The sequence below is a fragment of the Juglans regia genome, chromosome 11 (assembly GCF_001411555.2).
Source record: "Juglans regia cultivar Chandler chromosome 11, Walnut 2.0, whole genome shotgun sequence".
Classification (NCBI taxonomy): Eukaryota; Viridiplantae; Streptophyta; class Magnoliopsida; order Fagales; family Juglandaceae; genus Juglans; species Juglans regia.
This window is the reverse complement of record NC_049911.1, coordinates 2,368,998-2,392,359: the sequence shown is the minus strand read 5'-3', so window position 1 is coordinate 2,392,359 and position 23,362 is coordinate 2,368,998. Positions and strand designations below refer to the sequence as shown.

The window sequence follows — 23,362 nt, the reverse complement described above, 5'->3', positions numbered from 1 at the left end:
ATTGGCACTACAAGAAAAATGGATATTTGTGACATTTTTTGCAACAAAAATGACTATTTACGACAAAAACAAACTCATTTTAATTGGAAATAATTATTTCGCTGAAAATAACTGGTCGTAAATAAGCAATTTTCTTGTAGTATGGATGTATTTAGGTATTTTGCCATTTGAAGAGAATGCCACAAACTTGGATTTGCTTGACTCAATTTCCATCTTGGTTTTGCTAATAATGCTAAATTCATGTTTTCCATTTATCTCAAACCAATTCCACTGCATTTTTTGGTTGACAAATAGATTTCCAAGATTTTAAAGTCAAATTAAGCTTTTGTTCTTTGGCGAAGCCCAACAAAAATTTTTAAAGCTTGTGTTTAGAGATTTGCAAACCTATTTTGACAGTAGATGTATTGACATTTGGTATGAAGGAATTGTGATTGACACTGTTCTGATTAGCATGGTGCTTCCTGCTTGTGAAAGTAGCTTTGATTTCCAACCCTCAAGTTTACTTCTCTGGATAATGATAGCTTGTATGGCATTTTCAGAGAAATTGCAACTCTGGTGTCGTGATTGTATTTCTTATTGTGTAAATTGAGCACTTGTTTTGGTTGATTCTTAGTCCAGACCAATCCCAATATTTTCAAAAACTGTCAACGATTGCTTGAGCATTTGTTTCACTTGTCTTGAGGATTCCTTTCCATAACTATGAATCGGTCGGGTTTGACGTAGGATTTGTTCAAGTATTTTGCCGTTTGAAGAAGAGGATGCAACAAACTTCGATTTGTTTGACTCATTTTCCATCTCTTTTTAGCTAATTATAAAGCTAAATTCATGTTTTCCATTTATCTCAAACCAATTCCACTGCATTTTTTGGTTGACAAATAGATCTCCAAGATTTTAGTGTCAAATTAAGCTTTTGTTCTTTGGCGAAGCCCAACAAAAATTATAAAACTTGTGTTTAGAGATTTGCAAACTTATTTTGACAGTAGATGTATTGACATTTGGTATGAAGGAATTGTGATTGACACTGTTCTGATTAGCATGGTTTTTCCTGCTTGTGAAAGTATTTTTGATTTCCAACAATCAAGTTTTTTATTTATTTTCTTCAGTAGCTCTTTCAAATTGTCATTTTTTGCTCTACCTAATTAGATTGAAGCCCTATTTATTTCATTCTGGATGATGATAGCTTGTATGGCATTTTCAGAGAAATTGCAACTTTGGTGTCGTGATTGTATTTCTTGTTATGTAAATTGAGGACTTGTTTTGGTGATTCTTAGTCCAGACCAATCCTAATATTTTCAAAAACTGTCAACGATTGCTTGAGCATTTGTTTCACTTGTCTTGAGGATTCCTTTCCATAACCATGAATCGGTCGGATTTGACGTTGGATGTGTTCAGGTATTTTGCCATTTGAAGAAGAGAATGCAACAAACTTCGATTTGTTTGACTCATTTTCCATCTCGTTTTAGCTAATTATAAAGCTAAATTCATGTTTTCCATTTATCTCAAACCAATTCCACTACATTATTTAGGGATCTCCAAGATTTCAAAGTCAAATTATCCTTTTGTTCTTTGGCAAAGTCCCATAAAAAAGTTTTAAAACTTGTTTTCAAAGATTCGCAAACTGATTTTGATAGTAGATGTATTGACATTTGGTATGAAGCAATTGTGTTTGCCACTGTTTTGATTAACATGGTTCTTCCTGCTTGTGAGAGTAGCTTTGATTTTCAACCCTCAAGTTTTTTATTTATTTTCTTCAGTAGCTCTTTGAAACTATCATTTTTTGCTCTGCCAAATGAGGTTGGAAGGCCTAAGTACTTCATTTTGGATGATGATAGCTTGTATGGCATTTTTAGATAAATTGCAACTATGGTGGCATGATTGGTATTCTTGATATGTAAATTGAGGACTTGTTTTGGTTGATTGTTTCTCCTAACCAATCCTGATATTTTAAGAAAAAACTAATCCTGATATTTTCCCAAACTGTTAGCGATTGCTTGAGCATTTGTTTCACTTGCTTTTCAAAAAATGATTAAATCATCTCCAAATAAAAGGTGATATTGGAGGACTCTATTCAACTTAATTGGATATCTTCAAAGTTGCCTTGTACTTCCAATCTAACTATTAATCTAGATAACACCTTTGTGCATAAATAAAAGTCTAAGGCGATATGGGGTCACCTTGTCCAAGTCCTCTTTGTGCTTTGAAAAATCCTCTAGGTAAGCCATTTATAAGGATTGAGAAGAAAGTTGTTGTGACATATTCTTTAATCAGATTTATCCACCCACTATTATAACCCAACACTTTCATCACCGCAAATAAGAAATCCCACTCTACGTAGTCGAAGGCCTTTTCATATCTAGCTTAATTGCCATTTGATCCTTTCTACCCAATTTGATTTTAGGCGTTGAAACAACTCATGGGCAATCAAAGTATTTTCCTTGATGTTGTGGCCTAGAACAAAAGCCATTTGAAGGGGAGAAATGATGCGAGGCACAATGGTCTTAAGGCGATTGGCCAGCATTTTGGTGATAATTTTGTAGATAACGTTGGTCAGGCTTATTGGTCATAAGTGTTGCTGTGAACTTGGATTGGTGATTTTTAGAATGAGAATGATATTTGTATTGTTCAACTATCTCAAGAGTCTACCATTCTAAAAGAAATGAGATTAGATGAGATGATTTTAGATTAATTGAATAAAATATTATTAGAATATTATTTTTTAATATTATTATTGTTCTGAGATATGAAAATTTTAAATTATTTATTATATTTTATATGAAAATTTGAGAAAATTATAATGATAAGATGAAACTATCACTGTATCGAGCCTAAACATTCATTTTTCCAGCCATTTCTCAACAATACATGACTTTATTTCCGTAGATGGGTTTGCTTTGAAAATAAACGTTAAAACTCTCGACAAGATTGATATTGACGAACTTCCTGGTATTCTTGTTGGGGCTGGGGTCGAACTTCATCTTTGCCGCAATATCTTCGGTAACTTCGGCTGTGACTTCTACAAATCCGCTTGGAAGTGGATATAGATTGAAACTGGGACTGGGAGATAAGGATAATACCGAACCCGGCTGCATTTTTCTTTTGAACCAAATTTCCCAAATAAGGATGCGAAGACTTCTCGTTTAGGAATTGGTTGAGGGTTTGATAAGGTAGTTGGGGGAGACAAGTACAAAGCTGATAAGAATTCGTACCGGATGGAAGTTATATTGGTATTCACTTGCAAGAAAGAAACAAGGTTGTTCAGTTGATAAAGCATAGAAGCTAAGTAGAGAGAGTGAAACCTAACTGTGACATGGAAGAACTCAACCAGTGTGCGGTGTAAAAAATTACAGTTCTGCTACATGCAACCGGGAGTGGGAAACTCCCGAGAAATCGGTTGACACGTCAGCCAAGATTTTTTTTTTTTTTTTTTTAAAAAAACCGAGTGAAACATAACAAAATCGTGGAAGGTTTTCTTCATGGGTAGAGAGAGAGGGTTTGGGAGGTTTTCCAATTTGTGGATCGAATCTGCAGAAAATGATTTTTTTGGTATGAAAAATGAGTGATTTTCTAGGTATGCAAAAAAAATCACAATAAGTCCTTTTTTTTGCAGGTTCAATCTGGAAGTCCATTTGTTTCAAAACCACAATGATTTTCCTTTTTTCTGCAGGTTCAATCTGGAAGTCTATTTGTTTCAAAATCACAATGATTTTTTTCAAAATCATTTTCTGCAGATTCAATCTCAATCTCAACCATTAGCTTTCCATACCAAAAAAAATCAATCCTTTTTCATATTGTGGAATTTGATTCACAAGGTAAGCGTACAACTTTTTCTATGAAAGCGTACAACTTTTTTTTCATGGCTGAAGTTTAGGTCTTGGTGGAAGATTGTCTCTCCGCCTATGTCTCTCCCTCCCTTCATCTTTTCCACGAAAGCATAGGTGATTTCCCTTTCTGTGCCATTAAGCTTTTTTTGCAAGCTTTCATTTGCTGCATGCTCAAATACCATGGCCCCTTCTTCTGAAATCATGGAGATTGGATCTAAAAATAGAAATCTATTGGCCTTCAAACAAAGGAATTAAGAACAAATGAAATGGAGAGGGAGAGGAAGAGAGAGAGGTCCAGCGGAGATGGAGATGGAGATGGATAGAGGGAGGGAGAGAACGAAATGGAGAAGGAAAGGAAAAGAAAAATGTAACTGATAAAAACACACCGTTTTATTAAATGACATGGACATCTCGGTTGCACAATGGTTATACCAGGCGGTTGCATCTATCATTTTTCAAAAAATTAATCCGGCTTCCAATTTTTCTTTTTCAAAAAGAGTGTGCAGAAATTGAACACTCTAAAATTATATCTAACATTAATTTTGTTGCATTATCAATTTTTCGTTGCAATATGACCTATTCCAAAGTTTATAGGATTTTTTTTTTTCAAATTTGCCAAATGATCCTTACGTCTTAATACTGCATAAATGCTTTTCATACTTTCGTTAAACCCTGAAAGCAACATCATATTCAACGCTATTAATAAACCTTTCCTCGTGGTTTTCTACCGTCGCTTAAAATTTCTCTAGCATTATACCGATCTCTATCGAAACCAAATAAAACTTCTATAGAATAAAAAATAAAAATAAAAATTTAAAGACACAGAAACGGAAGAGACCATTAAAAAAGTAACTACGTAATGTGGTAAGAGGGGAAGGTAGATGATGGTGCCTCCCAACTATTATTAAATATTAACTACTCGTGGATATATATATATATATGTGTGTGTGTTGTGTATATATTCATTTTCGTCGGTAGCACATACATACTTAGTATATATAGAGAATATACAATATCAAAGAATGTGTTAGAAACTCACTTCTCGGGTCCCATCTCTGGACTGTGTTAAGATGAATATGAAAGAACGCCATCCTTGAAGATGGAGCAAAAATTCACATACGGGTAGGCAGCCATAAGGCGGCGGGTCCAACCTGTGGATTTTCTCGACTTAAGAATCAATAAAATTTTATGATACACCTCCTTTAAGGGGTCCCCTTACAACATGGTCCTGAGTTCACAAAAGCTTTGTTCCAGTCCTTTTCAAACATCCAGCCATCTTTAACATTGAAATCCAACGTGCCTACAGTTCCTCATAGTATGGTGGTGTTGACCGGACACATAGTTCATGATCATCCCCATCATCGTTGTCATCGTCCTCATCTGCATCGACCCAGTTACTAGGATGACGCTGTGAAAAACCTTGACCTTGAGTATCCGGCCTATCTAAAAGCAACAAATTGTAAAAATATTAGTTGCCCATTGAAGAGAAGAAATATACGCTAGAAAAATCCAATTTACTAGCACTATAACCAACCTTGGGGTTCTTCCATATGATCCTTTTCTGTAGGATGGCAGCTATCGTGACCAGTCAAGACAATGCAATTATAATCAATATGTAGAGATGCATGTAAGAATGTTGGTCTAACTACCTTAGCAAATTAGGCTCTAGGGAGTGTTGTGTGTTCAGCATTTGCACTTGTTAGAGAGAACTATTAGGCTACATTCCTATATTTCGGACCATTATGTCATATAGCCAGTAGAACTGAACAGACAGACTTGCTCTGTAGCAGCGATAGAGTCATGGTTAAATAACCAAACGAAGGTAACTCATAAGTCTTTCACTAGGAATAATTCACAAATGCAGGGAACAAGCTCGCATGTACACACTCTTGCAGATGCAGAGAGAGGAGGGAGGGAGGGAGGGATTGCAGCCAAGTAAAAGCAATGACAAGCTCAGTAGGTAAACTTGAATCGATGGCATAACAAAGCAAACAGAAATAATCAGGATACGTATTAGGATCGGCAGGCTCATTTCCTCTACCAGATGCAGGTTTTGAAATTTGCATTGTGCTAATCCGTTGAATTTCCCTCTGTTCGCTGGCATTCAAATTTCTTTCACCTTGAAACTGCCTTTCTTCACTACCACTACCACTTCTTGCGGCACTTCCTGCACATCAAAGTCATCAACAGTTTAGATGCAGAACACTCTTTCTAGCATTGAAACATTGAAAAAATAATCACCTGAAAGTTCAGACCAAATTCTGGTATGATCAGATGGATGCTCAGAGACATTTGGTCTACCCCTTTGGGACCGAGCTTGAGACCTTGTCTCATGCTCATTCTGGCCATGTACTGTGGCAGCCGCTTGTGGAGGTTCCAAGGGATTCATTTCATGGAGCTGTGATGTAAGCATTGTTGCAAGCACAAGTGCAGCATCAAAGTTTGAGCTAGACCCATCATCTAAACCAAACTTTGGTGCCATGAGAATAGGCCTGTTCCCAGATACATGGTTTTCCACAACATAGTGAAATCAAGCCTCCAAAATGGTAAGCAATGCAGAAAAAATCTAATATTTGATAGTAGTAAATGTTCCCATGATAGTCCAACAAACCATCATAATTGTTGATCCTAAGATTTATTGCATGACTTCCTAGTGGGAGTTCATTTACACCTCAATCAACATACAAATGCAAATGATAAAATAGAATAATATAAAGAGATGGGTAGTTAGATGATCACAACCAATAAACTAAAGTATGTACAACATTGAGATGCATCTGTGGCGGCCAATATGTTTTCAAATGCAAAGTAAGGCTGCGTTTGGATGTTGAGCTGAATTGAATTCTTTATGAATAGTAATAAGTTGAGATGGTAGAGTAAGTTTTGTTAGGTCCACCTAAGATGAGTTTGAATGTGTTTGGATGTTAAGATAAGTTTAGATGTATTTATGGGAAGTTGAAAAAAGTTGTGGGTCCCACGTGTAAAGACGTGCTGAATTGAAAAAAGTTGTGGGTCCCACATGTAAAGAGGTTTTGAATTGAGATGAGTTTAGTAATTTGAGAGTTGGGTGTTTGGATATTAGACTTAGCTCAAAATTAGACTAAACTGAGTTGAACTCAGATGAGTTTAACAACCAAATGGGGCCTAAAGCTACTCAGATACTACGATTCGACGTAGCACTAAATGCCTTTACTTGTACATTCTATAAATCTATGTACTTGTATACGATAGTAGTGCATCAAATCTAAGGAGCAACATATTCTATCAAATTCATTGTTGCTTTTTGGGTTTCGTTCTTTCTGATAGACCCATATTCTATATGTACAAACCTTCACATGTCTCGACCATACCAAGCTGTACTGTCAATAACATGTTACAAAAGGTTCTACTAATGTTGTAATTTGTTATCAAATCCATTACGCATCCACAATAAGCCAACAAAATAGCATGCTTGCCAGCTGAAAGGAGCATTTCATCATGAAGTTATTAGATGAGAAGGGGAGGAAAAATAAATAAAAGAAACCAAGGGAAAGTAATAAATGGGATATAACTCGATATATCTTACTCGCCAGCTTTTTCAAAATACAAATGAATGTCAACTTCACAGCCTTCGCAGAAAGAAAGGAATGCCTGGCATTTGATAATAAACATAGAAGATTTTGTCAAATGCTAAATATGCACCAAATGAGTTACTACAAATTCAACAGTCTTTTATGTTAAAGTATTTCTCCCAAATGATATAAAAAAAATGATGATGATAATGACAAATATTGCTATCTCTAAGTCAGTCTTCCATCTGTTTGCCATGCCTTCGTAATGTAACTAAAGGTACACCAAATTTGATGTAAGACTACAACAGGAACAATTTTATAGCACTATGAACATCACTGGATTGAACAATACAATGAAAAATGTTCTGATTATTTGCCAACTTTTTAGAGATGGGTGGTTTATGATTTTAAAGATTAGGGGTTTTGTTAAAAAAAAAGGTTCAAAACCATATCTATTTCTACTTAGTGACAAATGGAAATTGTTAGAAAATTCATGGGAAACAAGGACAAAAGATAGACAAACAAAATTATGCCAAATGAGAACATAGTAAGTTAAAAAAAGACCCAAATATGCTCAAACAAAGTTATGAAAGCTCCTTAGTGGCTCAACATCATCTAGCATATGCCAAATTCAATGAATGTTAGGTGAATATACAAACCCAAATTCAATTAATGTTGGAAAAACTAGGTTTCAAGGCTTGGATTTATATACCTTCAATTCTTTTACAGCAAATGTCACATCTATGGGATCTCCAGTGTGAGTATACTGCACAAACTCTTCCGTAGGATCTATCCAAAGTTGAGTGTGCAGTGATGAATCATTCTCTACAGTAGAAAAATTAAGCATCAGTATCTTATTTCTGATAAAGCCAGGCAAGAAAGAATAATATATTTATTACCTTTGGTTGGATCTATATAACTTCTGAGTTCAACTGCTTTTCCTTCAATATCACTTGCGGTGTCAGAAGGCAAGGAGGCTCGATCTGTTGCAATGATAGTAATCTCCTGAAGGGATGACTGAAAATTAGCAAGCAATCTGTTGAAATCACGAGGCCTCACTACAAAGCTGCTTGGGAATTTTGTCCTATCAAGGGCTAAATGTTGTATGTCAGGTTCCATATTGCAGGTAATCCAATAGCTTTTCCTCATGCCTGCCAAACATACAATATATAATTGTTTAAATCCAATGCTGGATTCAATTATCGTATAAAAGAAGAATGTCTGAGAACAAAAGTTGTGCATTATGGTTATCAACTAACATATGCATGGCGCATAACAGTACATACATTGAGCATTTGACAAGTGAGCATAATTTCTTTAAAATGATCCCGATTTTCAATGATGGCTGGGCTGGGTACAAGAAGTTTTATCTATCTAACTTGAGATGGTAAGGTTTGAGTGGCAACTATCCTCCATTAAAGTGCATAGCATAGGAAAAAGTTTTTTGTAGGAAGCCATTGGAGGTTCAAGCCAAACACCACTATGGACTATTATGCACAAAACATCCAAAAGTTGATTTCATTTGTAAGCATCCTCCACTTGGATTCGCCATGGTACAAATCAAACATTCACTTATTGGTTATAATCAATAATCCGATGAACTTAACGTTGTCCAATATTATAAGCACCCATTGCACCCATCAATCTCAGCTTATACCCCCAATATGTGGCATCTCTCTATCCAAAACTAATATGTCTATGGGATAATCAACACATAGGAAATGTGAAAAAAGCACTTTACCGCTATAGCATTCCAACATCCATTGCACTTTTGATGCATCGGGATCGGGCAACTTTATGCTCAAACTATCAATACTTGCAATGGGTGTCCTAAGAACAGAGCAAATAGCCTGAGGATGCTCAGTCGGTAAGAATGCCAGAGGTACAAAATTCCGTTAAGATATCTAAAATTTCAGATGAAAACACCTTACCTTCAAAAGCACACTGCATTTAACTTGGTTACCAGAAACTGTATAGATGTCAAAGAGACCGGGCTTAAATGTAATGGACTGATAGGCAGACCGCGATGAATTCAGTGTGTGAAAAGTAAGCTGCAGGCAAAAAATAGTAACCCAACAAATCAAACTAAAATATGAATACCTTCTCTATTACTAGTAAATGGTGATCTCATTTGTTTTCTTTTTTCTTCATCCTCTTTTTCTTTTCTTTTCTTTAATGTTCTTGCCAACCAAACAGAACTTCAATCACTAATTTCTCACATATGTATCAAAATTCTTGTAAATCAAAACAAAAAATAATTACTCAAGCTTAATCAAAAAAATATAACTAACTTTTCTATGAAAACCTATCTATGCTTTCCAAAACCCTAACAAACCATACTAGAGCCCCAATTATGGTTACCAGAAATTGGATGGCATTTCTGGTATTAAAAAAAATGATCTGATCACCAATTGACAATAACGAACCGAAAAGTGGATTCTACGGATCATAACAGACACAAAGCAATAGCCGGTGCTTAACATAACCTTCAATAACGTAAAGATAATAGTTGAGTCGATCCATTCGGTTTGATAAACAAGAAATTATGATATTGAAAGGCTAAAATTAGCATGAAATTGTGGAAAAAAGGGGAGTAAGGGAGATACGAAGAAGTGTTTGGGAAGGTGGGAATCTCGTGGGGGGTGGCGGGAAGCGAAAGAGAAGGAAGGGAAGGGTGGGGGAAGCGAGAAAGTTTTACCTGAGAAGGAGAAGCTTGAATGACGAGCTCGTTGCCGACACGAGCGAGACACGTTATGGATCGAGCGAAGGTCTTGAGCGCGTTGCCACTAAGACTGAACTCCATTTTTTCACTGGCTCTTTCTTTCTCCGTTAAGTGGAGAGAGAGAGAGAGAGATCAAACTTGCTGGGCGGGAAAGGGGCGCGGCAAGCGGTCTGCCGAAACAAAGGTCATGATGAATGGTCTAGATTAGCAAAAGCGTTATTCCACACGTTATATTTATTTTAATTCTATTAATTTTTAATTTTTTTTAAATTAATTAAAATTTTTTACTTATCATTCATATATTACATATTTAATAAAATTATATATAATGTATGGTGTTACGTGACAATTAAATTTTTTTTTTCTAAAAGTTACACTATCTTATTAGGCAAGACTCTCGTAACGATTTGACTAGTGGCGTAATACAATAACACCACAAGTTGCCTTGACAACTTTGAAAGTCCACCTAATCAGTGAATACTATAGATATCATTGCAGCAACTTGGAACACGTGTATATTTTCTTTTCTTTTTTATAAACTAGGCGACGCGTAGACTCTTTATTAAAAAAACCTTCACTTTAGACGAAAAAATACCGTGATTACAAGATATTCCATATAATAACCTTATTACCAAGCTAATTACAATAACATTAAAAGAATAAAAAACCAAGCACAAAAAAAGACCCAACCACCCATGAACCTAGCAGAGCCACAAATTTGATAAACCACTACGATCAATTCTCAATATGCCTTTCAACAGATGAGGAACGGTATCATTCAAAAACTCAACAGTGCATCCTTGACTATCCAATCGCGCAAGCCAGTCAACTAAAGAATTACCCTCCCTAAAAACATGTTGAATCCGCACACTCAACTCCTTTATAAAACTGCAAATCTCCTTTCAAAAATCTTTTAAGTATCATTCATTACATCTACATTCCTTCAACCAGTTGACAATCAAGAAGGAATCCATTTCAATTATCACGTTGGAGCAGCCATGAACCAAAACCACGTGATCATAACAGGCTTCATAGTGATGACGATATCTTCTATCTGCACTATAAATAACAGTATTGCTCCTCTACATGCCTCCATTCTCCCTCTCATATATGCTTTCATTTATTTAAGCTGTGCCATATCATTCCAGAATGGGTTAAGTTCTTAGTTATGTTTCCAACATGGTTAAGATTAAAAACACTTCATTTCGAGTATTAAAAATATATTTTCTTAATTATCCTAATTTTCTTATCAATGAGTCAGACATTTTCTTAATTATGCTCAACCTTTAGCCAAACACTTTTTTTGCAAGTATTGAGGAATAATCTTACATTATTTGTAGATAAGGTCTTTGCATGTCTATAAGGAATGAACAATCCTCTCTTGTTGAACCGGTTTTATGAGATGAGTTAGGTCTATAAATTTTTTCATAGTATTAGAGTCTGTCACAGGATGAATGAGAGTTTACACTACTTATCTCGTGACAAAAATCATAAAAAAATATTGATCTGCACGTGAGGGAGGGTGTTAAGGAATAATCTCACAATATCTGTAGACAAGATATTGGATATGTTTATAAGGAATGAGGAATACTCTTTAATTGAATCAGTTTTATGAGATAAGTTAAATCCTTAAATTTCTTCAATAGGCATATCGTGAATCTTTCGTGCATTACAACAAAGTTGAAACTCGGTTGGCTCTTAAGCCAATGGATATCGTATCCTAAAAACACTTCATTTCGAGTATTAAAAACACATTTTCTTAATTATCCTAATTTTCCTACCAGTGAGTTAGATATGTCATCTTTTATGCTCGACCTTTAGCTAAACACTTCTTTTGCAGGTATTGAGGAATAATCTCACATTACTTGTAGATAAAGTCTTTGCATATTTATAAAGAATAAACAATTCTCTCTTGTTGAACCGGTTTTATGATATGAGTTAAGTCTATAAATTTTTTTCATAGTATCAGAGTCTGTCACAGGATGAATGAGAGCTCACACTACTTATTTCGTGACAAAAATTATAAAAAAATACTAACTTGCACATGAGGGAGGGTGTTAAGAAATAATCTCACATTATCTGTAGACAATGTCTTAGATATATTTTTAAGGAATGAGGAATACTCTTTTATTGAATCGGTTTTACAAGATAAGTTAAATCCATAAATTTCTTCAACAGGCATGTCGTGAATCTTTGGTGGATTAAAACAATGTTGAAACTCGGTTGGCTTTTAAGCCAATGGATATCGTATCCTCATAGTGAAGGCAAACTGTGATTTTGGGCTTTTGATGGAGGAGATAAGTTCTAATTATTGTGTCTTGTCTAGTTTCTGAAGCCAAGTAGTGCCTGTAAAAGCAGAGGAATCCCAAATTATGTACCTTAACCTTCCTTAGCACCATTCAAAATCATTACGAAGGCTCGTACGCTCAATCTGGGCGTATAACAATAGGGACATGCTAGAGAATATCTCTAAAAGATTTGAGTATGAACTCAAGGTTCAGTTTTATATGAGCTTCTTTTATCCCATCAAGAGCTCTAGACTGGCTAACAAAAACATACATATATTTAGGATTGAAACGATAAACGTTCTTCGATCTCCATTTAAATTTGTCATCCCCAATTATATATGCGATGCAGCTTATATTTTAAGCGATTCTAATTTTAAGTAGTTGATATATGAAATCACTTAAAATGTGTCACGTTAAAAATTGTGATTGATAATAACAAAACGTTGAATAAAAAAAAATCCGATAATGCAATTATCAAAGAAACAACATTATAAAATTAGGTTTGCTGCCTAAATGTCTATCTTTAGTTCATCATGTTAGGAGTGATGGAATTGACAGCACTAATAGCATATAGTCATATATAAAACTCTAGAAAGCAAAAGGAAGCAAATATTAGGTTACTTGGCAACTTTTTCCTATACCTTATACATATCCTCTGGGACAGTTACATATTCCATTTTGAAAAATGCTACTTTGCCTCTCCACTTTGCCCACTCTATTTGACCGCTGGTCAAATTTTTTTTTTTTTTTATTTAGTGATTAAGAAAGTAATTTTAAATGTATTAATGTATTTTTTTTATTTTTTAAAAATATTTAAATATATTAAAAAAATATAAAAATAAAAGTACCGCCCAATGGTAAGAGTGGGGGGATAGAGTAGCCCCACTCTTCCATTTTGTCTGTTTCTTCTATAGTTTTCATTCAATCAAGCCCCTATCCTCCCTCTCCAAGATGCTTTCCTTTGTTTCAGCCATCCCCATAAACCATAGGTATTCAAAAACTTTTATGTCTTTTTTTCTTACTATTGTTTTCTAAATGCATCCCCTATTAGTTCATGTAATAGATAACGAAGATTCTTTTTTAAGAATGTCATTTTCTCATGATCAATTGTTGGTATGTACAGTAATCTTACATAATTGTCCTAATATTGATATGATATGATAGATTGTAAAGTAGCTATTCGTTATAAATCAAATCTGATGTATCGCTTTAATTAGTCACATCACCGTATAAACTCACTTTTATAAGATCTATGTGTACATCTAGCACTACTCTCTTTCCATGGACAATTGAAAGTGCCCTCTTGAATCTTTTTTCCCTCCTAAGCCTCTTGGATTGTTGTGAAGAATAACATTTTGAGACCACTCAGAATATTTTCCTCTATTTTCTCAACACTCAAACAGTGAACTAAGGGAAATTTATTGTACGAAATCAAGCTAACATGATGCATTCCAGCATATATATATATATATATATATATATATATATATTTCTAGAATCTAAATCCACTTTACTCCATGTCACTAACATCTTCTTCCTAGTTTAAATCATTCACCTTATTTCATGCCTTGGCCTTTTAAAAAAACATCTAATTGTAATGGGTAAAACTTTTAATGATGTTTCCAACATGGTTGAGATTTACTTCGAGTTCCAAACACACTATACTATAAAAAATAATAAGGTGGTCCTTTGTGGCACACCTTTTCTGAAAGCGAATGGGGTAAACATTAATAACTGCCCCTTTTCCCTTCTAGTTTGGCTCAAAACCACTTTGTATGCAACTTTTATGGAGACATGTTTTCTTAATAAATAATAACACATTAACATGTTAATTACTTTGCTATTCTTGGACTTTAGCGAACCTTTTTCATTTTTTTAAGGTATGAATCTTTTCCTTTATAATAAAATAAAACAACATATGGTTAATCTCTGATTACTCAGCATGCTTGAGATGATTATTGCATCGTTGTTATTTGTCATAATTGCCGTCATTGTCGTCATGATCAGCACCACTTTACCTCAAAGTTGTTAAGTTTCTGATTATTTATTTTCCCCTAAAATACAAATTACAATTAGATTTTTCCATTTATCTTTCCTAAACTAATGTAGACAGCTATATATGTTTTTATAGTCTTAAAACATGGTTACGTGATATTCACATTGTATTATAGTATTTCATATCAATTAAATTTAATGTGTATATATATATATATATGTTAACAATTATATGACATGTTATGACAAGATAAAAAATTACTCCGTCATTCATATTATTGAAATATCTAACAATAATTTTTTCATGGTTAGGCACTTTTATCAAAGAATAAAAAGCTATTCTCCATTTTAAATTTGTTATTTTAAATTATACTTATTATAAAATAAATTCTAAGTAGCCTTATGTGTCAATCAGGATGCAGCTTTAAACAAATCAAAGTGGGAACTAATACTTACAAGCACAGGAAAAGAGAAGTGCTACTGTATCTTTAGGTGTCATTTGAATTAAAAACTCAATTCAATTCATTTTAATTTATCTATTTTATTATTACAAATTTTTTAAATTTTTATATAAATTATAATAAACAATTCAATTTTTTTAAAATTTTAAAATTATTTTTTTAAATTTCTACACAAAATATAATAAATAATTTAATTTTTATTATACTATTCACAAACTATCTCAACTCATCCCTGAATTCAAACTATTCCTTAATCTGACCTTCTCATGACTTGAGAGTGTATATTTAGATATTGAACTGAGCTGAATTGAATTGAGTTGAGATGATAAAATATTATTATTATTATTATTTTAAAATTTTAAAAAAATTGAATTATTTATTATATTTTATATTGAGATTTAAAAAAATTATAATAATTTATTAAGATGAATTAAAATGAGTTAAAGTTTCAAATGAAATCTCAACTTGAGGGAGAGGAAGAGAGACTTGACAAGCAAGGATGGAAAGATAATGGATTGGATTGAAGGAATCAGGTTCTTGATAGCGTCTCCTTCTTTGATATGGGAAAATTGCTCAAAAAATGATCGACAAGAATACGCAAATTATGACAGAAGTTGCTGCTGATTGACTTGAATATCATATAACCTGACATGTATTTACACGTATGTTTCTTGATTTAAGATTCCCTCATGAATCATTTCGTCCCATGCCATATTACACACTTTTATGATTTGGATCGTACCCCTTTAAGCTGCTCTTTCGGACGACCCTCTTTTTCTTTCGCTTCTTTTACCTGTAAAAGGAACTTGAAATTTTTCTCATTTCATATTCGCTATCTGTTATTCCTGTGAGCTGCATTTTGCAGGCAATAATGCTAACCATCAGGCCAGATTTGGATTTAAAGAATCAATTCATCTTTATCTTATTTTATTTTTATAATTTTTATATAAAATATAATAAATAATTTAATTTTTTTAAATATTAGAATAATAATATTATTAAAAAATAATATTTTATTTAATTTTTAATTTTTATCTACAACCATCTCATTTCATCTTATCTCACTATCCAAACCCAAATTACACTAGCATCACTCTTGCATTTATTTCGGACATGTTGGTCCCATATCGACTCCAAGCACCATTAGAAATTAAAATGATTTATTTATAAATAAGTGTGTAAATGTGAAGTCTATTATTATAAATAAATTTTTGTATGTGAGTCTTAAAGTTCTTATTTTTTTTAAAGAGAATAAAAGTTCTACTTATCATTTTCAACGCTACACATCAACATATGATTTTTCATTTTTATCATTCTATTTAAATACGCATATATTGACGTGTGAATATGTATGTTTAAATAAAAAGATAAAAATGATAAATCACATATTAGTGTGTGATGTGAGAATGATAAATAGTATTTCTCTAAAGAAATGTGCAAGATTTACATAATCTAAGACTATACAAATCATTTTACTAAAGAATTATATAGAGAGTGGAGGATACTAAGGACTAGTTTGGTTACACAAAATTAACTATATCATCTCATATAATTATTATAACTTTTTGAAACTCTCATATAAAATATAATAAACATTTTAATTTTTTTAAATTTTAAAATAAAAATTATATTATAACAATATTTTATTTAACTTTTAACAAAATATCTTATCGCGTAACCATCCTCATAGTGCCTCTTACAATATACATATACATATTTGTTGTTTTCGAGTTGTGATTGCCTTTTAAAAACAGGATGGGGTACAATTATGGCATCTCAATGAAGAATAAGAAGAAAAAGAAAGGTTCTCCATGCTTGGAATGTCAAAGGAAAGTCAAGATGCCAAGGGAATAAAAACCCACAAACACCTTTCTAGCTCTCGAGATAGAAAGAAGATTACTATTTTAATAATTATTATTAAATTGAGGCGTTGGTTGCTTCCTCAATTTGTGTTCAAAATCGTAGAAAAAATGAACACAACAAATTCCCTCCAATACTTTTTTTTTTTTTTTATTTATTTGTTTAATAAACTATTCTCTTCCGGGTTTAAGAAATGAAATGATACACTCTTTAAAGAGAAGCTGTGCTGATATGCAGGACCCATTAAATTCTGATTTTTGTTCATTTACCAAGATGACCCTAACAAAACCATTTTGAAAGGTCAAAAAATGCGCCTTACGTAAGAAAAATAGAGAAATATTTTAGTAATTTCAGTAGAAAGTGGAGTTTGGCCTAGATTAATCCTGTTTTTTGGGGAATATTTTCGGATAGTTCATTGAAGGTTCAAAACTTCAATGGCCAACTGTGGTGGAGCATCTTATTGGATTATACAAATACAAATTCTACGAGAAGTTTGGCTAATAGATTCTAAAAATAATCTAAAATAGATTATATAATTTTAAAATGATATGACTTTTAGGTACAATAATTTGGGATTGGTGGTCACTGTAGTTAGACCAAATTAATTAAAAAATATTTTTAAGTACTTATTATTTCATTTGTTTTTCTTCTACACCATTTCCCCATTTCTTATTTTGTTCATTTGATTTCCTTTTGCTCCATTTATTTCTTTTCAAAGCTTTTTTTTTTTTTTTTTTTTGCTTGTTATTGCTACCTTCAATCATTTCAGATTTTTTTTTTTTTTTGGAGGGGGGGATTTGTGCTTTGTTTTAGTGCTATGAGGGCTGGGATTTGAGCTGGAAATAAAAAGAAAATTAATAAGTGTTTTTTTTTTGTAAAAATGTAATAGATAGATGTGTTTTTTTAATGATATTGTATTAAATATTTAGAATGTATTTATTGTACTTTAGAAATATTGCTATGCACTTATATTAATGTATTTTCATATAGCTCTTAATTTAGAAAAAAATAATAATAGAAAAAAATTGAAAAAAAAATTATTAAATTTATAATATTTTATTATTATTTTGACTAATAGATAAATAATTTAATATAAAAATAAATTTTAAATAAAATAACAAAATATAAAATCATATCATATTATATAAATTTTATATTTACATTTATATAATCCAATACTAATACCGATGATGAGAGGGTTATCTCCATTTTAAAGTTTGACATTGATTACTCTTGAAATTATTTAAGTGTAATGTTATATATAGTCGTGAAATGTATAAATATTATATAGTCATTTTAAAAAAAATATGATTTATTATTAAAAAATTAATTTCTTTTTACATAAATCTTATATTTATTTATTTTTTTTAAATAATTATATAGTATTTACGAATTCACAATTATAAGTATTATTTTTTATTATTTAAATTGTGATATATTTAGAAGTTTAATAATAAAATCATTTAAAATTAAAATAAATTAAAGAAGCCCACAAGCCTGCCTTCTTTCTGTATAGGTTCCCTTCCCTAGAGAGAGAGAGAGGAGGGGGGTGCTAGTCTGCAACCGTACACATGCTTTTAATTCAAGGCGTGAGCTGGTAAAGTCTCGCATTAATCCAAGGCGAAAGGAAGTTATAAAAGTGACAATCTATCACACAGTCCAAAGCCAGTTTTAATCAGAAAAAGAGACTGCTTTCCGAAAGAAAAGGGAGAAAATAAAGAAACTCATCAAAATTGAGGCCAATTAATTTAAAGCCTATTTAAAGCAAGAATCGATCCCTTTTTTTTTTTTATTAAAAGGAAAAAAATAAACTATGACCTTTCACTTTGCAAAGGGAAGAATATATTTAGTTGGTTGATTGATGTCAAACTTATTTTAGAATTTATTATTTTTTTAATTTTTAATAAAAAATAAATATACCTCAACTTATTTTATACATTTACATATTTAATTTATAAAAAATATTATTTTATCCATTCAATTTACTCTCTCATTTTGACATCTTATTTTAATCTTTTTAATCATTTTCTTTAATTAATAGTTAAGAAAATGGTATTGATTTTTTTTATATTTTTTAAAAATATTTTAAAATGATAAATAAATATAAATAAATAAACTAATTTGACTTAACAGTCACTTGAATACTGTTCTTAATCTATTTACATTTAAATATATCTAAATAAGACTTACAAAATATAATTATTCACATATCAACTATCGAACTACGTGTTTCCAGTTCATAATCTCCATCTTTTTTTAAATGTACCCTAAATAATTAAATATCTCACCTAAATAAAATTCCCTTTACACATCAGAAAGCAAAAGATTTTAAGGGTCCTACAAACCCCGAGAGCCATTTACAACCACGATAAACCACACAGCAAAGCAAAGCTTGCTATGGAGTGCAAAAAAAAGTAATGGGGCCTCCTCAAGCTTACATGGCCATGACCCCCAAGGTTTTCTTGGACCCATCCATGGCAATTATGCACCAAAAAGCCAATTTGAAGCATGAGTGAGTGAGTGAGAGAGAGAGAGATGGGGTCCTACGAACAACTAGCATTACAAGGCTAGTAACTTTTATCCTCAAAATATAGTTAAAACATTACTAAATAAAGCTAAAGCACAGATGCCAACCAAAACCCACTGAAACAAACACAGTTTATTTCCCCCCCAACTAGAAGTCTCAAACTACCACCTTCTCTTTTCATATATCTACATACATTACAAAAATTACATCCCCCATTCGCTCATACGAATGGTATAAGCTGTCTATGCCCTAGATTTCCAATATCATCCATTGAGCGCAATATATATGTCACAGGATTGTGCACCCATTTGGGTTTTCATCACTAAATAACTCAAACGAATCCGTCGTCGGATGTGACGAATACGAATACCCGTCGTAGTCGGCCGGTGGACGGTCCCGCTCCGAATCGGTCTCAAGCCCCGGACCGGGGTGCATGTACGCGTATGAATACGGTGGTGGTGAGGTATAGTATGATGCGCTGCTAGGGTATGCAACATTGTAGCTCGTAACTGAATGTGCATGGTAATGTGGTGGGTATTGATGGTATAACTGCTGACGTTGAGGGCTGTAATTGGCTGGTGGGTATTGATGGTACACATGCTGCTGAAGTGGAGGGTTGCCATTGGCTGCAGCTGGAATTGGCATTGGACCTTGACCATGATTTGCTGATCCAGTGCTTTGAGTTTGAGGTGCATCACCAGAATGTTCGGCCTCATCAATGGTGTTGCTGCTGTTATTCGCTTTTTGCCCCTTCTTTTTCTTCTTTTTACCACCACTGGCACCACCACTTTTCTGATCACCCCCATTAACCTCACCGTCACCACCCTTCTTCTCAGCCACCGGAGACTGGATACCGACCGGTACGGTCACAGTTTGCTTCAGTTCATTCTTTGGCTCGGTCGTTTGTCCGCCGTTTTTACTAGTCGAAGCACCCCCTTCACCGACTTTGACGTTACAACCCTCACCACCTTCACCATTTTTAGCAGGATCGTGGCCTTGAACTTCAGCTTTCACCGTCTCTTTTTCCTTGTCATCCACACGGTTGCTTTCTTCAGAGCTTTCTTGCTCGCTTTGTTTCTCTTTGTTCTTCGATTTGCCTTGCTTTTTCTCTTTTGAGCCAGCTTTCTCAGGCCATAGCTCTGCACGTTTCCCTGTCTTTACCAGTTTCTTGATCAAAGTCTCAGAGTCCACATTCCCTGTTACTGTGACTTTCTGTTGCTTCAAATCAATGTCTGTCTTATAAACGCCTGATAATCCAAAAGCAAGTTTCCAATTTTTTCAGGGGAAAGAGCTAAAAAAGAGGGAAAAAGAAGGACCCAAATGGGAAGAACATGGGAACAGAAGATGAAATAAACCAAACATTTTTGGAGAAAACTCGGGGAAAAGACGGATATAATGACATGATTAAGAAAAAATACAAATAGCCCAGATGAGAAATGCTCGTAACCCATAGGATTACAACCCACAAAATAAATAAAATATCAAAAAAGAAAGGTATAACTAAATAGAAGGAATATGAAACTTCAAACTAGAGTAAATGAACGACAACCTTTTTTCTTGGGTAAACAAGACCCATATGAGAATATAAGTAAAACTTTGAAACTCAATCAGAAACCAAAATGAAGAAACATCTAAAAGAATATATGATTTTGGAGTTACCTTCAATGTTTGTTAGAATCTTTTTAACTTTTCTTTTGCAGCCTTCACAGTGGATGGAGACTTTCAGGACCCATGTCTAAAGAAAAGATTGGAAATATGTGAGTTAAAAACTATTGAAAAAAAAAAAAATACAAGTGAGTGTTGATAGAATCATAGAAACCATGTTTTATCATACCTTGTATGTGAGAGGTTCTGGGTTTTCTGCTACCACTTCTTTGGGTACTTCCTTAGCTTCTGTCTTTGCTTTTGCTTTTGCTTTTGCTTCTGTAGCTGCCATTGGAAGAAGGAGAAAGAAGCAGTTGGGAAGAGAGGGAGAGAGAGAGAGAGAGAGAGAGAGAGCGCTTATTTAAGAAGGAATAAGAAGCCTTTAAGAGAAAGGGTGGGGAAGGCAGGGAGTGAGAGAGAGAGAGAGAGAGTAGGGCCTAGGGGTTGGTGCTTGGTGGAGGTGGCAACAGTGTTGTCACCGCTGGGGTTCCCGCTGGTATTGTAATATTATTTAATATATATTTTATTTAAATAATTTTTATATAGATTTTTTAATATTTTAAAAAAATAAAATAAAATAAAAATATTATTAAAAAAATATTTTTTTAATCCAAAAGGACGGAATTTTCCAAGTTGAGGAGAGATCGGATAGGCCCATGTTCGAACGACCGGTCGTCATCACTATGGAAGGCTTTTTCGGTTTTGAGGTCGAAGCTGTCGTCGCAGGCGCCATAAGCGTCTTTGTTCCTTCCACTTCCTCCGCAACCAAACAAGAATAAGAACAATGTTTTGAAGTGGGCAAGAAACCCGTCACTCAGTTCCATAGATGGCTAGAATAGAATGAAAACAACGTTTTCAAGTTCTTCGATTTAAGATGACTTCTTTTTTTCCAAAACAACTGGCCACGTAGGACGTGTTGCCCCCGCGGTTCCCCTGACCGATTGCAAATAGACTTTTTCAAGATAGAAAGTTGTTGTTTTTAATAATAGTTGTCTAATTTTATAAGAAAGATGTGATTTTGTTTTTTATTTTAAAGTTTCATTCATAGGCTAAGAAGTGCATGCACTTCAATAAAACATTTGTCAAACTTCATAAGTCTAGGTAAATTCTACAAGTTAAAGAGTGCCATCAGCCATGTCCTTTGCCATTTTATTCATGGCTAAGTTAGTTTAATTAATGAAAGAAAGAGAGAAAATTACATCAATATTGAAGGATACGACTCTCAACAAACACACGTACCAATAGGTACAATAATTGCTTTCTTTTTTCTTCGTTTCTTTTTTTCCCTTCAAAATTAACTCTCTGTCAAGAAAAAGGAAAAAAAAAAAAGGCGTAATGTGCATTGGCAATCCCCAAAATTACAAATCCTTAAAAAGATGCCATGGTTTTGCTTTTTGTGCGTCTTTTGCCTAAAATTAAAGTCGAAGGAATAGATGAACAGAGTTTAATGTTTAGAGTGGAAAGGTTATATCTATGAGACTTTAGAGCGGTTTCATTGCCTTATGCAAAGTTAAAATTACGGCTACGTTTGAATATAGAAATATTTTTAATTTATTTTATCTTATTTTATTTTATTTTATTATTATAATTTTTTAAAATTTTAAAATAATAATAATATTAAAAATAATATTTTAATAATATTTTATTCAATTTATTTAAAATTATCTCATCATTTGAACGAGCGTAGCCTAAATTAGTTTGATGATTTAGGCTTTATCTATTTTTACAGATGAGATAAGATTGATTAAGATAAAAATTAAAAATTAAATAAAATATTATTAAAATATATTCTAATCTCACTATCCAAACCAGCCCATACATGTTTTAACTTTCAATACTGTTATATACCATCGTGAATGAAAACCATCGTGAAATTGGCTGATGTGGCAAAACGCAACAAGAGTGCCCGAAAAAATAAATAATAAAAAAACAAAAACAAAAGGTTGAGGAACTCAGTTTGATCTCAGAAGAAGAAAAAGAAACAGAAGACGTGATGTTAACTCCTCTCATTACCCTCCCTTCGAACAAGTTTGTGAATAATGATAAAAATGTAATGATAGAATATTGAATAGTAATAAATAATAATTAATAATAATAATAAAATAATAAATAGTAGTATCCAAACTAGCCCTTAAAATCACACTATTTGTGTGCTCTCTGGAGGTGGAGTTCTCCCTGCAGTGTATGTTTGTGTTTCCCTTTGAGCTCCCCGCCCGCCCAAAACAAAATTCATATAGCTTGCTATCTAAATGAAATACAGTTGTTTCATTTACAGACGTGGAGTCGGTTGCGTGGCGATTGCATGAGCGGTTTAGTATTTTTCTTTAACTTTTGTCTGTTCTATTCAATAGAGATTCTTACATTGAATTATTCATCTATTAGTTAAAATAATAATAAAATATTATTAATTTAATCTTTTTTATAATTTTTTTTCTCATATTTTGCAATTCAAATTTATTATAAATTGAGAGAGAAATTAATATAAATTATTCA

The 23,362-nt window shown here is 33.0% G+C and overlaps 2 protein-coding genes across 3 annotated transcripts; both read right to left on the bottom strand.

The window, feature by feature from the left end:
- Positions 1 to 4,992: 4,992 nt before the first annotated feature.
- Positions 4,993 to 10,295, bottom strand: LOC109012717 (cell cycle checkpoint control protein RAD9A). Of its 2 annotated transcripts, none has more exons than XM_018994511.2 (10): positions 10,071 to 10,295; positions 9,304 to 9,423; positions 9,114 to 9,222; positions 8,272 to 8,523; positions 8,085 to 8,197; positions 7,387 to 7,451; positions 6,063 to 6,313; positions 5,832 to 5,988; positions 5,356 to 5,396; positions 4,993 to 5,264 (listed from the first exon to the last, which is right to left on the bottom strand). In XM_018994511.2, the coding sequence occupies exons 1-10, from the start codon at positions 10,173 to 10,175 to the stop codon at positions 5,122 to 5,124; spliced, it is 1,356 nt and encodes a 451-aa protein (XP_018850056.1). In that variant the 5' UTR covers positions 10,176 to 10,295; the 3' UTR covers positions 4,993 to 5,121. The 2 variants fall into 2 exon arrangements, with proteins under 2 accessions (XP_018850056.1, XP_035551411.1); XM_035695518.1 differs by having other exon boundaries at positions 4,993 to 5,260; positions 10,071 to 10,250.
- Positions 10,296 to 19,243: 8,948 nt separating this feature from the next.
- Positions 19,244 to 21,226, bottom strand: LOC109012718 (heavy metal-associated isoprenylated plant protein 35-like). The gene is made up of 3 exons (XM_018994512.2): positions 21,060 to 21,226; positions 20,885 to 20,960; positions 19,244 to 20,472 (listed from the first exon to the last, which is right to left on the bottom strand). The coding sequence occupies exons 1-3, from the start codon at positions 21,159 to 21,161 to the stop codon at positions 19,514 to 19,516; spliced, it is 1,137 nt and encodes a 378-aa protein (XP_018850057.1). The 5' UTR covers positions 21,162 to 21,226; the 3' UTR covers positions 19,244 to 19,513.
- Between the last annotated feature and the right edge of the window lie 2,136 nt (positions 21,227 to 23,362).

What these genes read in the sequence shown, in the direction of transcription:
- LOC109012718 (XM_018994512.2), bottom strand. Translation starts at nt 21,161, where the DNA reads ATGGCAGCTACAGAAGCAAAAGCAAAAGCAAAAGCAAAGACAGAAGCT. An exon ending in CAGAACCTCTCACATACAAG is followed by an intron (nt 20,961 to 21,059) that starts GTATGATAAAAC and finishes TCTTTTCTTTAG; the next exon opens with ACATGGGTCCTGAAAGTCTC. An exon ending in GATTCTAACAAACATTGAAG is followed by an intron (nt 20,473 to 20,884) that starts GTAACTCCAAAA and finishes TTGGATTATCAG; the next exon opens with GCGTTTATAAGACAGACATT.
- LOC109012717 (XM_035695518.1), bottom strand. Translation starts at nt 10,175, where the DNA reads ATGGAGTTCAGTCTTAGTGGCAACGCGCTCAAGACCTTCGCTCGATCC. An exon ending in TTATATAGATCCAACCAAAG is followed by an intron (nt 8,198 to 8,271) that starts GTAATAAATATA and finishes TTTCTACTGTAG; the next exon opens with AGAATGATTCATCACTGCAC. An exon ending in TATTTTGAAAAAGCTGGCGA is followed by an intron (nt 6,314 to 7,386) that starts GTAAGATATATC and finishes ATCTGGGAACAG; the next exon opens with GCCTATTCTCATGGCACCAA.